This window comes from Sinocyclocheilus rhinocerous, unplaced genomic scaffold (assembly GCF_001515625.1).
Source record: "Sinocyclocheilus rhinocerous isolate Xijiao unplaced genomic scaffold, SAMN03320098_v1.1 scaffold792, whole genome shotgun sequence".
Lineage (NCBI taxonomy): Eukaryota > Metazoa > Chordata > Actinopteri > Cypriniformes > Cyprinidae > Sinocyclocheilus > Sinocyclocheilus rhinocerous.
In genome coordinates this window covers 2,544,716-2,560,941 of record NW_015626872.1, presented here as the reverse complement: position 1 = coordinate 2,560,941, position 16,226 = coordinate 2,544,716, and the positions used below count along the sequence as shown (strand labels likewise).

Here is a 16,226-nt window from a genome sequence, read left to right as displayed (position 1 = left end):
AAAGCGGGCCTCTAGACGTACACTCGATTTGCGTTCGAGAGGGTTCCTTGAGCTGAAGAGATCCCCCGAATTTGGTGCGGACTCGCCACACCGTTACGGAGATATGGCCGTTCAAAGTTTCAAGGGTTTTCCATTTACTTAAGCTTTAAAGCGTTTCATCCAGGTCGCCAGTAGCAAACAATGGAGCGCGCTCTGCTGGACAAACTAAGTAATTACACCATTTCAAGCATTTTATCTGCATTACATGTTCTGTAAAAAAAATTTCATATCGGCGGCATATTCGCCGATACCGATATATCGGCGACAGGCTCATATCGGCGGATAATATCGGCAAAACGATATATCGGTCGGGCTCTAGTTATAACACTGTAAAAATCCTGAGAAAAAAATATTGGTACAAAATACAAATAAGCCCTAATATTAATTAGAAAGTATTACTAACCTGATAATAATAATAATAACTAGATAAAAAAGTTCATCAAGACAAACTAGGTTGGCTTGAGAAAGCCTAGTCTGAGAGTTTAAAGCAGTTGTAAAAGCCTGAGGTTTGAAAATTTCAATAGATGTTGATAACATGTTTCTAGCATGATTAGCATGTTTTTAGCATGATTAATCTGTTACTAGCATATTGCTGGCATGATTAGCAAGTAACTAGCATGTTGCTAGCATGATTAGCATGCTACTAGCATGTTGCTAGCATGATTAGCAAGTGACTAGCATGTCAGCGCAGGGTAAAGTTAGTTCTGTTACAGGCCTGCGCCTATTATATTAGTATGCCCTTTTCTCAAATAATGCTTCTTACCTTTTCTGTTTTGTCTGTTTTCCAAGTTGTTGTTATATAATCTACAAAGAAATAACATTTTACTTGTTTGTAACTTCTAAGGCCACTCAGACCGCTGACTCGTGATAACATTGCGCCAGATGGTTTCTATTCTCCATCTCCGACATCCCTCTTTATATAGTCTTTGATCGCCGGTACATTTGAGCGTATTATCTCAATTTACTCAGTCATTTCCCTCGAATCACCACGTCATGATAAATTACTTAAAAGTGACCTCATTTATGTCCAGATGCACATTTTTTCCAAGAACACATTAAACAATTCTGAGTCCGGTTGAAGCGTATTAAACTCAACACAACGACGTAATCTGATACGATAGGAATAAAGTCACGAATCCGAATCATCTCTTGTTTAATATTTATTTCCCAGGCCACATTATACAACGTACATTTAAACCATCACGTTAATAATGCAAAGGAGAGCATACAATACAATATTTATATTTATGTTGTATTTAATACAACAAACTTTAATAATAATAATAGCGAAAATTCACATGGAGAGTCATAATGCACAGCCAGCACCAAACGGACAGAACGGCAAAACTAACTGAATTATAACTGCCACCATTTAGAATTTAACAAACTTGTATTTGATGACCCGAGCTGGCGCAAAAAGTTAATTGTGAAATGTTTGTGCTTTGTAGAGTAAAGTACCGGCAGTTCAAGCATTGTCATAATCTCTAATTTGTATAAAAATACTTTGACTCTCGAACTCATTCTTGTTAAGTACGACGCTGTTGTCACCGGAAAAACTTTTACACCCAGTTTAAGATGTCTTCATATAAAAAAAAATTTTTCAGCCTAAAAGTCCCTCTCTGGATTTGCTCTGTCTGTATCCTGATTGGCTCGCAGGTGTGTGTGAATAGCGAGTGGGTCACCAGCATCGGCGAGGGCGGCAGCTTCGGAGAGCTGGCTCTGATCTACGGCACCCCGAGAGCCGCCACCGTCCGAGCCAAGACCAACGCCAAGCTCTGGGGCATCGACAGAGACAGCTACAGGAGAATACTGATGGTACAGCTGCCCTACACTCACACACACACACCACACGCAACAAAACATACATCTGTCCTGTGTTTGATCACAGGGAAGCACTTTGAGGAAGAGGAAGATGTACGAGGAGTTCATGAGCAAAGTATCTATTTTAGGTAAGTCTGATTATCTAGCTCTGATGTGTGACGAGACGCGATATTGCATTCGCAAGTACAAGACAATATGTGTCCCTGGAGCACAAAAGCAGGTCTTAAGTCGCTGGGGTATATTTGTAACAATAGCCATTGTATGGGTCAAAATTACTGATTTTTCTTTTATGCCAAAAATCATTAGGATATTAAGTAAAGATCATGTTCCATGAAGATATTTTGTAAATTTCCTACTGTAAATATATCAAAACTTAATTTTTGATTAGTAATATGCATTGCTAAGAACTTCATTTGAACAATTTTAAAGATGATTTTCTCAATATTTAGATTTTTTTGCACCCTCAGATTCCAGATTTTCAAATATTGTCCTATCCTAACAAACCATACATCAATGGAGAGCGGATTTTTTCAGCTTTCAGATGATGCATAAATCTTAATTTCACAAAAATGACCCTTATGACTGGTTTTGTGCTCCAGGGTCACATTTATCAAATTCTATAACTACAAATGACTGTATATATAGAGCGAGAGAGCTCTGTGTGTAGTTGCTGTATCTTGAGTGTATGTGCTGACTGCAGAGTCTCTGGATAAGTGGGAGCGTCTGACCGTGGCTGACGCTCTGGAGCCGGTGCAGTTCGAGGACGGACAGAAGATCGTGGTTCAGGGAGAACCAGGGGACGAGTTCTTCATCATCCTGGAGGTGCAGTATCTGAAGCTCTGCTGAAAGCCTGTCAGTGTTTGCGTAAGAGTTGTGTTTTCTGAGGTCCGGCCGTCTGTCTCCTCAGGGATGTGCAGCCGTTCTGCAGCGCAGGTCAGAGTATGAGGAGTTCGTGGAGGTCGGCCGGGTAGGACCGTCAGACTACTTCGGTAAGTTTCGGTGCACATTCTTAAAGCGATAGTCACCCAAAAATGAAAAAAAGAGATGTCCGAGCTTCTATTTTTATAAAGTAGAAGTGGATGGTGAGTTCTGCAGTATAAGTCACCATCCACATTCCTCGATATAAAAATGGAACCTCAGACATTTCATGATTTAGGCTCTGAATGACGTTTTTGTATGAACTACCTTTTATGTAAATATATTAATGCATTAATATATGTGACCCTGGAGCACAAAACCAGTCATAAGGGTCAATTCATAGGCATAAAAATAGCAAATTTTATATTATTATTTTTTTAATAAATTGCACTATATAGCTTCATAAAACTAAGTATTGAATAAATTGTATTATATTTGGAATTGTATTGACTAACAGATCATATTCAGTGACATTAATATAAAATGTGTCCCTGGAGCACAAAAGCAGTCTTAACCCTCTGAGGTCGACTAACGCGGATACGCGTTTTGTGGCATCTTCTCCTGATAACACCGAAAAGAACTTAAATTACACTTTCAGTTTTGATCTTACAGATAAGAGCAATACATCAAGTCAAATATTGTCCTATCCTAACAAACCACACATCAATGGAAAGATTATTTATTCAGCTTTCAGATGATGCATAATTCTCAATTTCAAAAAATTGACCCTTATGACTGGTTTTGTGCTCCAGGGTCACATATAAAAAAATAATACAAATAAAGAATATGAGTAACATTAATATTTGTGTGTTGTATGTGTTCACTAGGTGAGATCGCTCTGCTGATGAACCGACCCCGTGCCGCCACCGTCGTGGCCCGTGGGCCGCTCAAATGCGTCAAGCTGGACCGGCCGCGTTTCGAGCGTGTCTTGGGCCCGTGTTCAGACATCCTCAAACGCAACATCCAACAGTACAACAGCTTCGTGTCGCTCTCCGTCTGAGAGCCCCACCCTGAAAACCTTTCCCGCAGGGCCCAGCTCATGTTCAGAGGCTCATTACCGCTTCGTTAAGTCCAGAGCTTTAACGGCTGCTTTCATCGCCGGACACTTAGAGCCGAATGAAAGGACAGACAATCAAACGTACGTTCCTCCAGTCCAGTCACAGCCTTTACTCTGCAGTGTTTTTACCTTTAATTCCGAGTAGTCAATGAAAACAATAGAGGAGTATGAATATATTTATAGTAGAGTTATTCTAAAACCATTTTACCCTCACAGACCAGTTTTTTAAGACTAGTTTTATAAGATGAACTGCCTACATATATGGCTGTGCTGGTTCTTTTCTTTAAGCCTTACTGCCTCATTTCCCCTCCTTTATCAACATGAACACATGCTGTTTTATTTCTTCTCATCATTCCAGCACACACTCTTGCAGTTTGTGTTCAGTTGCTTATCGTCAGCGCTGGGGAAAGTTACACTTAAAAGTAATGCGTTACAATATTGCGTTACTCCATAAAAGCTAATAGAATGGGATTAAATACATAAAGGATATTTGTGTTGTTTAACATTTAATTATTGCAGGTTTGCGTCATATTCTGAGTTGCATTATTTTTATTCATTTTAAGGAACACTGAATCTGTGTTTTTTAGTTTTTTGTGAGTGAGATGAATTAATGCATATTCATATTTATATTAGAACTACAGTAACATCTGATTTCTCTCAGCATGGGGACAGGAGAGCTGTCAGTCAATAAACTGGAAAAAAAAGTAACTTGCGTTACTTGTTTGAAAAAGTAACTCCGATATTCTCTTGTAAATTAAAATTTACTAGTTACTTGAAAAATTAATCTGATTACGTAACTCGTGTTACTGCTTATCGTAGAAACTCGTGAGGCCGTTCCTGTGCAGTATCTATACGTTTAGGGTTTATTGTAAAATCAAATTTTAAAACTCATTTGAAAACCAATAACTATGAGAAAGCTGGAAACGATAGTAGTTAGTGTTCTGTTGCGATGCCAGTGTCAAACGTTGCACAGAGCCTCACTTCTCGACTTGAATTTAGCTTCTAGAGGAGAGCGTGACAGATTTCGTTTCATTTGTGTGTCACCGAATGAGCTTTCAGTCAGAATGCTTCAGTATTTACCTTTCTATCAGTATATGCTGAGAAATACCAGTTTTATTTTTTAACAAGTTTATTTTTCCACGAAGGTGCACAGTTAGTCACACGTCATAATGTCAAGTGTTTCTGTGGCTGTTCTTAAAGGAACGGTTCACCCAAAAATGAAAAGTGTTGAAAACTGACTCACCCTCAGGCCATGCATGATCAAGATGAGTTTGTTTCTTCATCAGGTTTGTAGAAATGTAGCATTGCATCAGTGTCTCAGCAATGGATGCTCTGCAGTGAATGGGTGCCGTCAGAATGAGAGTCCAAACAGCTGATAAAAACATCACAATAATCCACAAGTAATCCACAGCACTCCAGTCCATCAGTTAACATCTGGAGAAGACAAAAGCTGAAACTAATCCAGCATTTAGACACTTTAAACTCAAATATGAGTCCATAATCCATAATAACTCTTCCTCCAGTGAAAAAGTGCATCTGCTGTTGTCTCTCGCATCAAAATCCAGCTAACATATTAGTTTAGAGCTGTTTAAACGCTGCTTGATCTGTGCAGATTTCTCTCCTGATTCACACCAGAACACTGACTCACTGGAGGAAGAGTTATTATGGATCATGGACTCAATGTATTTTAGTTAAAAACGTCTTAATGCTGGATTAGTTTCAGCTTTTGTCTTCTCCAGATGTTAACTGATGGACTGGAGTGCTGTGGATTACTTGTGGATTATTGTGATGTTTTTATCAGCTGTTTGGACTCTCATTCTGACGGCACCCATTCACTGCAGAGCATCCATTGCTGAGACACTGATGCAATGCTACATTTCTACAAACCTGATGAAGAAACAAACTCATCCTGATCTGGGATGACCCGAGGGTGAGCACATTTTCAATTCTGGGTGAACTGTGCCTTTAAACAGGCTTGTAGCAGTTTTAATGTTGAAATAAAAGACAGAAACGATTATAAAATTAGGTTTTTCTAGCAGTACTGTTTAAAAACAGTCGCGAAGCAGAAAAAGAAATTCATTCTGCTCACGACGTCAATACGTTTTTATGAAAATCCTACAAGGAGGTTTTTTTTGTTTGTTTGTTTTAAGTTAAACGGAAGATTGGCGATTTGTTGTTTACGTGTCCATATTCTGTTTTGCTGTTAAACAATCCAAAGCAATCGTTCTTTGATTCTCTTCATTCACAAAATGCTCCTTGTTTTAGTTTTTGAGAAATGCATGTTAAAATGGTGTAACACAGGATTTTCAAACTCTTTCAGCTTCATCTTTGCATCTTTGTAATGTTTATTAGGTTGATTTCCATCTTCATGGCAGCGCCGCCGCTTGTGTTTTCTATCAGTGAATGGAGAGCAACTGATGAATGAACAGATGAATAGAGCTGTTAATGCTCTCGTATGAGTTGCTGATATATCGTGGACCACTGATGATGTTCGATTTGTCAATGTTACCCAGAAAAAAATGATCATTTTGGTGTAGATCGTCCAAATGGCAGTTTAAGCAATAAAAAGGTTGTTATTAAACCCTCAAATGCAGTGGAAGACTTTGTTTCCAGACAAATGAACAAATCTTATTTGTCTTTATTTCAAGTATTCATAAAGCTGTACAAGACACAAGAGGGCAGCGTTCAACCGAGAGAAAATCTGACTGTTCAGAATGGAGCTATTATTACTGTAACAGGGTCATGTGGCATACGAGTGCTGTTCAGGTGTCATATTGACAGTAACTTGTTACAGTTAGTTGCTAAAAGTGTTTTGCATTTTTATTTTGTGTTAAAATGTGTTCATTTTTGGCAGTTTGATTAAAATGAGCTTTATTTACTTCCGATTCATTTGTCAGAAAAAAAGGAAGGGCCACTTGAGAAAGATTTAAAAAAAAAAAAAGTTTTAATTAGGCATCAAGAATGCATTAAATTTATCAAAAGTGACAGTAAAGACATTTGTTACAAAAGATTATTTCGAATAAATGCTGTTCTTTTGAACTTTCTGTTCATCTGTGAATCCTGAAAAATAAAATGTATCACAATTTCCACAAAAATATTGTGCAGCACGACTGTTTTCAACATTGATAATAATCAGAAATGTTTCTTGAGCAGCAAATCAGCATATTAGAATGATTTCTGAAGGATCATGTGACACTGAAGACTGATGCTGAAAATACAGCTTTGATCACAGAAATAAATGACAGTTTAACAGATAGTCACAGAAAACGGCTGTTTTTAATTATAATATTGTAATATTTCAGTTTTTACTGTATTTTGCTCAAATAAATGCAGCCTTGCTGAGCAGAAGAGACTTCCAGAAACATGAAAAAATATTTTGAATTGTAGTGTATATGCCACATTTTGGTAAACAAAGTATAGTTGGATACTTTCTGCATTTGAATGCTGTTATGCTATACATACTGCAGATATAGTTCTGGAATATAATTTGAAACATCCTGGGTTTGTATGCTGAAATGCTCATTATTATGGCCTCAAATGAGAAAAAAGTACGAGCTACTGCTTCAAGTTATCAGATGGGACTGAAGTGATGAATTTTAATTTTGCATTTCATGTACTCGGTCAAGTCATGACTGCTTGAGTGGTAAAATCAGATCATGTTTTTATGCTTAAATGTAAATTTTGTGATCATACTCCAATAGTTTTTACATGCATCACATGAGGCTTTCAGGAGCTGGACTGAATCTGAAAGTATGCAAATGTTTTGTCATTTTAATGAGGCAATGTGACAAACAGTCATGAAATAATTATGACCAGGTTTTGATTTACAGTTTTTCAGATTATATTTATCCACCACCACCAATTCAGAATGTTACAAATAAAATGTTAACACATCTTGAGCATTTAAGGTCACATTAATGCTGACATGTTTAAGCCAGCTTCAATTTACAAGACAATAGTGCAATAGTGTGGCGAACCACAAACTGCAACAAAGCTTAAACACGTCAAATGATTTGGTTCTCACAGACTCGACAGCCTGTGAAGTACGAGCAGATGAGACGGCTGAGGATTACACGCTTACGATCCGTCTGGAAAATCAGCCTTTAGCTCCTGTAGAGAACCTACCGCTGTGATGTGGCTGTGTGTTTGTGTGCTGCATCCTCAGCTCAGCCGCCACTAATGGTTGTTTGTAGAAAAATGGACAGAAAGGGAAGGGATAATCAGAGGAAACGCTTCCCGCTGTGCAGGTAAAGCACCACATGAATGGTGCGTGTGCTGATGTAAGGAGATCTGAAGATCTTATCTTTCCTGCGGATGCTGCATCATGTGTCTGGCTCGGGATTTCAGTCCAAACCAGATCAGGACAACCACTTAAATGTGTTGTTAGGGAGCTTTCTGAAGTCATATATTACAGCCCTTTTTAGCCAATCATAATTATGAGGTAAAAAGTGATACTTATGAGACAGAAAGTTGAAATTATGAGATAGTCATCATGACAGTAGAAATTGACAAGTCCTGATTATGACACATTCTGTTTTTTTATTATTTACTTTTTATTTCAGTTTCATGATAATTTGGGCTCTCATAGTTTTGATTTTGTTTAAAGTCAGTTTCAACTCTTTATCTCAATTATGATTTATCTCATAATTTTGACGTATCATAATTATAGCTGTCACAATTGTAACTTTTAATCTCTCTGATTTCTCATAAATTAGATTTTTGTGATCATTTTGACTTTGTTATAATTATGACTTTGTACCTCAATTTTACTTTTTTAGTAATATCACACAGCCAATTTTAGCCAATCATAATTATGAGGTAAAAAGTGATACTTATGAGACATGACACATTCTGTTTGTTTATTTACTTTTTTATTTCAGTTTCATGATAATTTGGACTCTCATAGTTTTGATTGTTTAAAATCAGTTTCAACTCTTCATCTCAATTAAGACTTATCTCATAATTATAGCTGTCACAATTGTAACTTTTAATCTCTCTGATTTCTCATAATTTTGACTTTTGTGATCATTTTGACTTTGTTATAATTATGACTTTGTTCCTCAAATTTTTTTTTTTACTTTTTAGTAATATCCCACAGCCAATTTTAGCCAATCATAATTATAATACAAAGTTATAAACATGAGATAAAAGGTCAAAATTATGAGATAGTGATACTTATGAGATAGAAAGTTGAAATTATGAGATACTCATTCATAACAGTCGAAATTGACAAATCATGCTTTTTAGAATTTACTTTTTATTTCACTGTTTTAATGTTGACTTATTTATCTCAGTTTTATCCAGTGTTGTAGAATCGGTGGGCGGGGCTAAACAGGCAGCGATGTCGATCTTCTTCTTCGGGGGCGGGGTTTATCCACACTATTACATCATAGAGTAGAACATTCCTAAAGCTGTCGTTTTAAAACGGCAGACTGCCTTCATTATAAACTGTTTTTGGACTAACGAGAAAGTTAAGAGTTCTGAAACCTACAGGATGTTTTTATAGCACAATGACCTCTTCTATGTCAAAAGATCAAGGGAATTTTGGTTTCTCATTTCTTTGACACCTTTAAGGCTTTTTAGTAATATCACACAGCCATTTTTTGCCAATCAATTATGACACAAAGTCATAAATATGAGAATAAAATGACATAAAAAGTCATGTATTTATATTATATATACTTGTATATTGAAATTATGAGATACTAAGTTATCATGACAGGTAAAATTGCATAGTCATAATAACAAAAATACTTTTATAATTGACGTTGATCTCATCTTTAGATGCTTCATGATAATTCATGTATCTCATAATTTTGTTTTTTGTAAACTTTAACTCTCAATAATTATCTCATAATTTTGACTTTTCGTCTCATAATTTTGACCTTTTGGTCAATTTTGACAATTAAGACTAATAATATGACACAGCCCCAGAGCATTTATCAGAAATACAAATACTTTTTCCTCCTGATGTCTTTAGATGCCATGATTTTGCACAACAGGGTCTGATTTAGTTCAGTGGCTTAGTCTGGAAGTGATCATAAAGTACACAGTCAGTAACACAGTGGATCGCTGATATCTCCTCAAACCCTGGCTCTTCTCGTTCTGTCACCTGTTGCTTGTAGTTACTCTGGATGACTCTACAAAGTCTGTGATCACCACTGGTGGTTCTCCCAGCTTCTTCACACACTTTCCCACCGTCCTGAGCACCTGGTCCAGCCGGCGGTCCAAGGCCTGCAGGTGGTCCTCAGTCAGGACTGGCGTGAGAGGGTCTCTGGAGAGGGATGCCCGCATGACGTCGCTCAGACGGTACTCGGACTGCGCCAGAAGCTTCAGTCTGAACAGCGTGGAGCGCTTGATCCTGTGAGAGGTCATGGCTTTATTAAGTGTATGTCTAATACCGTCCTTCAGATGAACTTCAGAATAATATCATTTGATATTTGAGAAAGACCCTTACATGCAACACTGGGTCAACGGAGCAAGAATGGACACCACATCACGAGAAGGCCGGCCAAATCTGCAGCAAACAAGAGGATGAAGAAGCCCGATTGGCCACATAACAAATAAATAAATAAAAATAAAATCGTGCTTTGGTAAATAATAATTAGGAAAAGTCCAAGTGATGACAAAACAGAAATTATGAGATACTAAGTCATAATCATATCATATCTCCTCAAACCCTGGCTCTTCTCGTTCTGTCACCTGTTGCTTGTAGTTACTCTGGATGACTCTACAAAGTCTGTGATCACCACTGGTGGTTCTCCCAGCTTCTTCACACACTTTCCCACCGTCCTGAGCACCTGGTCCAGCCGGCGGTCCAAGGCCTGCAGGTGGTCCTCAGTCAGGACTGGCGTGAGAGGGTCTCTGGAGAGGGATGCCCGCATGACGTCGCTCAGACGGTACTCGGACTGCGCCAGAAGCTTCAGTCTGAACAGCGTGGAGCGCTTGATCCTGTGAGAGGTCATGGCTTTATTAAGTGTATGTCTAATACCGTCCTTCAGATGAACTTCAGAATAATATCATTTGATATTTGAGAAAGACCCTTACATGCAACACTGGGTCAACGGAGCAAGAATGGACACCACATCACGAGAAGGCCGGCCAAATCTGCAGCAAACAAGAGGATGAAGAAGCCCGATTGGCCACATAACAAATAAATAAATAAAAATAAAATCGTGCTTTGGTAAATAATAATTAGGAAAAGTCCAAGTGATGACAAAACAGAAATTATGAGATACTAAGTCATAATCATATCAGTGAAAATTGTGACAAAAAGTCAAAATTATGACATAAAATGTAACCTTTTACCTTGTATTTCAATTTTTTGTGATACTTTCACTTTTATCTCATAATTTTGACTGTCCTTTTTGACCTTTTATCTTAATTATTATGATTTTTATCAAAATAAAATCGTGTTTTGGTAAATCATAATTAGGAAAAGTCCAAGTGATGACAAAAACAGAAATTATGAGATACTAAGTCATAATCATATCAGTAAAATTGTGACAAAAAGTCCAAATTATGACATAAAATGTAACTTTTTACCTTGTATTTCGATTTTTTTGTGATACTTTCACTTTTATCTCATAATTTTGACTTTGTCCTTTTCGACCTTTTATCTCAATTATTATGACTTTTTTTGTCACAATGCCAACTTTTTGTCTCATAATTATGACCTATGTCATCATTTTGACTTTTTGTCACATTTCAACTTATCCCAATTTTGAGTTTTGTGTGATTATTTAGATTTTTTACATAATTATGACTTTGTATCTCATAATTGAGATGTTGAAATTGACAAAGTCAAAATTATGATTTTGTCACACTTTCAACTTTTTATCTCATAATTTTGACTTTTTTTGTCAGTTTTGAGTATTTATCTCAATTATGACTTTTTGTGTCATAATTTAGATTTTTTTTGTTGTTGTAATTCTACCTATCTCAATTAAGACTTACCTAAATTATGACTTTCTGTCATGATTTTGACCTTTTGTCTTGACTTGACTTGAAATTTTGACTTTGTTGACTTTATCTTATAATCAGGACTTTTTGTCATAATTTTAATCTTTTTGTTGTAATTTCGACTCAGTTATGACTTTCATCTCATTATTTCAATTTTTTGTCAGTTTTAACTTATCTCATAACTGACTCATAATTTTGACATTTTACATCATGATTTTCCAAAGCATTACATTTTTTTTCTTATATCGAAAATGGGCTTTGACAATAAACCGCTTTGATAATTAAACAGTGAGAGGGGCCATTCACACAGAACCTTTATTTTTATTATATAGATGTAAGGAAGTGGAATAAAAAAGAAACACAAGGTCTCAAGACACGTTTTAAAAGCTGAACCTCTTTTGACTTGAGTGCTGTTTATAAAATGCCATGCATTTCACAAGCCGCCGCAAAAGACGTGATCGCAGCAGTGAAAACTGTGCAGTGCATTGCAGAAATGAGTTCAGTGTTCATGTCCAGATGAGCACATACCCTCTGGCGTTGTCTAAGTGGAGCAGGAAACCATCATCTCCAAACTTGGTGAAAACTTCATAGTGGTGTCTGTCCATGTTTCCTAAAATATGAAGGAAAATTAAGGTCAGTACACTGGCTTTAAAGTTTCCTTATTTTGGTGCAAAACCAACCATCAACACACCACTTTGATTGTCAGGTATGAAATCACTTTACGTAAAATTTTGGCATGAAGTTAATTCCATCGTGTGTGGATATTAACATGCCTGTGAGAAAGTCAAATATCGCCATGTCGATAATGTTGAGCAGTCTGTTCCCAGAGTTGTAGGGATATAGTTTTTTGACGTTATCGCAGTATAACGGGTTGACCTCCCACCTGAGAAAGAAAGAGAAGACGTTAATTGCTTCAAGCTGTTGGACTCATCTGAACATTACTGAACTTTAGACCCTTTTGTGAGCATGACAAGCATCTTTGCTTCTTAGCCACGGTTTGGATCAAGAGCTGGACTTCTCAGTCCAAATAAGGACATTCTACGTTACATAAAACAACCAGTGTTGGTCGGACTGGAATATTGTTTTATTTTCTGCATAAATCAAGTTAACCTGAATCTAAATGGATGCTTTTTAACTTTCTTAAAACACATTCCTGTTCTTGTTAAGTCACAAAGAAGAAAGTGAAGAGTGATTGAGTGTGTATGGCAGTGCCAGCGTACTCCTCTGTCCCGGTGAAACTGTAGGCGCGGATCCAGGGGTTTGGGATGGAGATTCGAGGCGCGATGCTCAAACCCGGCAGATAAGCAGACATGGAGCCCTCCAGCAGATCCGGGTGACCACACACCGCATACTCCGACTTACACACGTATAAACACTTGGCGAAGAAACATGTGTTGTTGGCTGGTCAAAGAAAAAACTCACGCTCTGATATAAAACAGGCCCAAAAATTAGAAGTACTGTATATAAAAGTTTGGGGTCTTTTTAATGTTTTTGAAAGAAGTCTCTTCTGCTCAACATTTATTTAAACAAAATTTTTTTTAAAAATGTGAAATATTATTGTGATTTAAACCGTTTGGGGTCTTTTTAATGTTTTTGAAAGAAGTCTCTTCTGCTCAGCATTTATTTAAACAAAATTTTTTTTAAAAATGTGAAATATTATTGTGATTTAAATCAGCTGTTTTCTATGTGAATATCTGTTAAACTGTAATTTATTTCTGTGATGCGCAGCTGTATTTTCAGCATCATTACTCCAGTCTTCAGTGTCACATGATCTTCAGAAATCATTCTAATATGCTGATTTGCTGCTCAAGAAACATTTCTGATTATTATCAATGTTGAAAACAGTCCAATAATTTTGTGGAAACTGTGATACATTTGATTTTGCAGGATTCACAGATGAATAGAAAGTACAAAAGAACAGCATTTATTTTAAAATAGAACTCTGTTTGTAACATTATAAATATCTTTACTCTCACTTTTAATCAATTTAATGCATCCCTGATGAATAAAAGAAAAAAAAAGTGCTTACCCCAAACTTTTGGTGGCAATTACAGTAGTATGTATTATATAAAATGTTTTTGTTTTGTGACTGGTAAAGTCAACCTGGAGAGGTGAAGAACACACTGCGCAGTTCTTCATTGTGTGTTATGTACAGAATTTCTCCCGTCACGTTGATGAAGCGTCCCGTCACCGGTGGAACTCTCCGGAAGTCCAGCACTCTGCACAAAACACACATATTCACACATTAATAGCTTGCCATCTGATTCAGTGTTCATTTCAACCTGATTCTTGACAATGAAGCCTCTTTACATTATATATATACATACACACAGTATATACATACATACACATATATATATATATATACACACAACAGTTATTTCTGGTCCTCGAATCTGATTGGCTGATAAGAGTGCGATATTAGAGTGATAACAGAACTCCAACAACCATTTCACTGTTCGTATCACTCCGCCCAAATCCACTATAATGTTTAAAAATAATGCTGTTTTGTGTTACAGAATGTAGTTTTAAGAGTTTTTTTGGGCGAGAATGTGCTTGTTTAGATGGTCTATTAATAAAAATAGCGTCTATTTGAAAATTTGCTTTGATGTTTTCGGAGACGTGAGCTCCAGCGCGTCAGCTGCCGTTATGCGCTCATAAACCCGAGGAGAGAGCGCCTCACCTCGGCCAGATCTTCCGGAATTTACCGCTGGCTCTGATGTCTCTATTGTGGGTAAACATGAGATATATTTCGTTTTGGGTAAATCCAACAGGCAATCTTTGGTCTCATTCATCTATTATTTGTTCCAGAGCAAATAGTTTTGGCAAAATCTCATCATGTTTATGTAACTTCAATGCAGTATATCAGAGCGCAGCTTTTGTACTTTTGACTGAATTGCCTAGGAACTTTTATGATGGCTGTTGTTGTTTATGAAATATTATTAGTCATCATTATGACCGCAAACATCTTCTATTACTACTACTACAGTACACTTTTCAATTAATTTAATTAAATCAAGTATCTTTAGGTTTATAACGGGTCTGGATCTCATATTGATGACCAGGAATTTTAGTTTTTCGAGTAAAGCGGCAAATTCTTTCACTATAATGTCAGCTGCCATGAATTTCTGTTTCTATTTGGCATGCTATTTATACATATGATACACACGTGTTTGGCGTACATATAATACACAGTTTTTGCGTGCATATCATACGAAGTTTGGCGTACATATATGCACCTACCCCACACCCTTATACCCAACCATTGTGTATCATATGCACGCCAAAGTCAATTTTTGCGTATAAATAGTACGCCAAACAGAAACAGAAAATCGTGCCATTGAAACGCACTTGCATGGGATTGGGTTACGTACATGATGTAAGCGTGCTCCGGCCCGGAATGTTTAGTGCAAGTGTGAGTGCAGGCCAGCGGGGGAGGGGGATAATCACGCTCGGGCTTGGTTCAAGGCAACTGTGCCTAGTGTGAGTACACCCTTATATTGAAAGAAACTGAAACGCGGTTGTAAACAAGGAAGTTATTTTTACTTTCAACAACAGCTTGTAAGACGCAGCCAACAATTGCACTGAGCAGCACTGTCATCGGAAATCACCCTTAACAGATGAAAGGATAGTACGACAAAGATATCGCTTTCCTCAGCGGACATTCAATCTAATGTTTTATTGTGAATATGAGATTGAGCTGAAGAATGAATGCTGTATCAGATGCAGGTAATTTCAGCTCTCATAATACTCTACTCCACTGCTTTTAATACAGTAATATCAATAAGCTTTTAAAGCTGCAGTCCGCAAGTTTTGCCATCTCTGTTTGAAACCTGCAATTGCAGTTATTTGTGGAATTATTTTCTTAACGTGGGTGTGCACCGGCAGGGCTCCAGCGCGGATGAATCTAATGTTTTGAGGTGAATGTCACCGCACCGGTGTGGATATTCACTGTACTTAGGAATCACAGATTCTAGCCTACGTCTTGGAAGTGTGTGTGTATATACAGTATATATATATATATATACAGCGGGTAAAATAAGTATTGAACACGTCACCATTACTTGGGTTGTTACCGACATCTGGTGAAAATTTCATGTCAACAGCACCTTTAGAAATATATTTACTGGAAAAAATGGTGACGTGTTCATTACTTATTTTACCCGCTGTATATATATACATATATATATATATATGCAAACTGATATCCAGTATAATGATTTCCACACATTCCTTTTTTTAAAGTTTTATTGTGTTGTGGTGGAAAACAGGATTAAAACTGTCAGGAAATTGCTGTAACACCTGACTCTGTTTGGACTGTGAGATCTTATTTTTTACTCCCCAGAGTCGACCTTTCAGCTGTAATAGGACAGGACACCGGCAAAGGACATAAGTATCGCTTTTTATCTCTCCTCTTTCCACTTCTGTT

The 16,226-nt window shown here is 37.0% G+C and overlaps 3 protein-coding genes across 6 annotated transcripts in view; 1 reads left to right on the top strand and 2 right to left on the bottom strand.

The window, feature by feature from the left end:
- The window catches only part of LOC107720046 (cAMP-dependent protein kinase type I-alpha regulatory subunit-like), a 15,517-nt gene extending 8,744 nt beyond the window's left edge, over nucleotides 1-6,773 (top strand). For all 4 annotated transcript variants that reach the window (XM_016527655.1, XM_016527638.1, XM_016527646.1 and 1 more), the window contains exons 7-12: nucleotides 1,696-1,854; nucleotides 1,928-1,988; nucleotides 2,561-2,682; nucleotides 2,768-2,849; nucleotides 3,606-3,916; nucleotides 6,188-6,773. In XM_016527655.1, coding sequence (XP_016383141.1) covers nucleotides 1,696-1,854; nucleotides 1,928-1,988; nucleotides 2,561-2,682; nucleotides 2,768-2,849; nucleotides 3,606-3,778 — 597 coding nt within the window. In that variant the 3' untranslated portion in view covers nucleotides 3,779-3,916; nucleotides 6,188-6,773. The remainder of the gene's footprint in view (nucleotides 1-1,695; nucleotides 1,855-1,927; nucleotides 1,989-2,560; nucleotides 2,683-2,767; nucleotides 2,850-3,605; nucleotides 3,917-6,187) is intronic.
- A 2,915-nt stretch (nucleotides 6,774-9,688) lies between these two features.
- LOC107720038 (pseudokinase FAM20A-like) lies at nucleotides 9,689-10,425 on the bottom strand. Its single transcript, XM_016527624.1, has 2 exons — nucleotides 10,293-10,425; nucleotides 9,689-10,196 (listed from the first exon to the last, which is right to left on the bottom strand). Exons 1-2 carry the CDS (start codon nucleotides 10,391-10,393, stop codon nucleotides 9,944-9,946), a joined length of 354 nt encoding a protein of 117 aa, XP_016383110.1. The 5' UTR covers nucleotides 10,394-10,425; the 3' UTR covers nucleotides 9,689-9,943.
- LOC107720290 (pseudokinase FAM20A-like) overlaps nucleotides 9,689-16,226 on the bottom strand; it is a 14,320-nt gene continuing 7,782 nt past the window's right edge. The window contains exons 4-10 of the mRNA XM_016527973.1: nucleotides 13,901-14,026; nucleotides 13,018-13,198; nucleotides 12,571-12,680; nucleotides 12,326-12,407; nucleotides 10,883-10,942; nucleotides 10,505-10,786; nucleotides 9,689-9,914 (exon numbers count right to left, since the gene is read on the bottom strand). Of these exons, the coding sequence (XP_016383459.1) occupies nucleotides 10,534-10,786; nucleotides 10,883-10,942; nucleotides 12,326-12,407; nucleotides 12,571-12,680; nucleotides 13,018-13,198; nucleotides 13,901-14,026 (812 nt within the window). The 3' untranslated portion in view covers nucleotides 9,689-9,914; nucleotides 10,505-10,533. The remainder of the gene's footprint in view (nucleotides 9,915-10,504; nucleotides 10,787-10,882; nucleotides 10,943-12,325; nucleotides 12,408-12,570; nucleotides 12,681-13,017; nucleotides 13,199-13,900; nucleotides 14,027-16,226) is intronic.

Excerpts from the sequence above, each read along its gene's own strand:
- LOC107720038 (XM_016527624.1), bottom strand. The coding sequence starts at position 10,393 with ATGTGGCCAATCGGGCTTCTTCATCCTCTTGTTTGCTGCAGATTTGGC. Across the intron at positions 10,197-10,292 it reads CCGTTGACCCAGTGTTGCAT|GATCAAGCGCTCCACGCTGT; the intron begins GTAAGGGTCTTT and ends GACCTCTCACAG.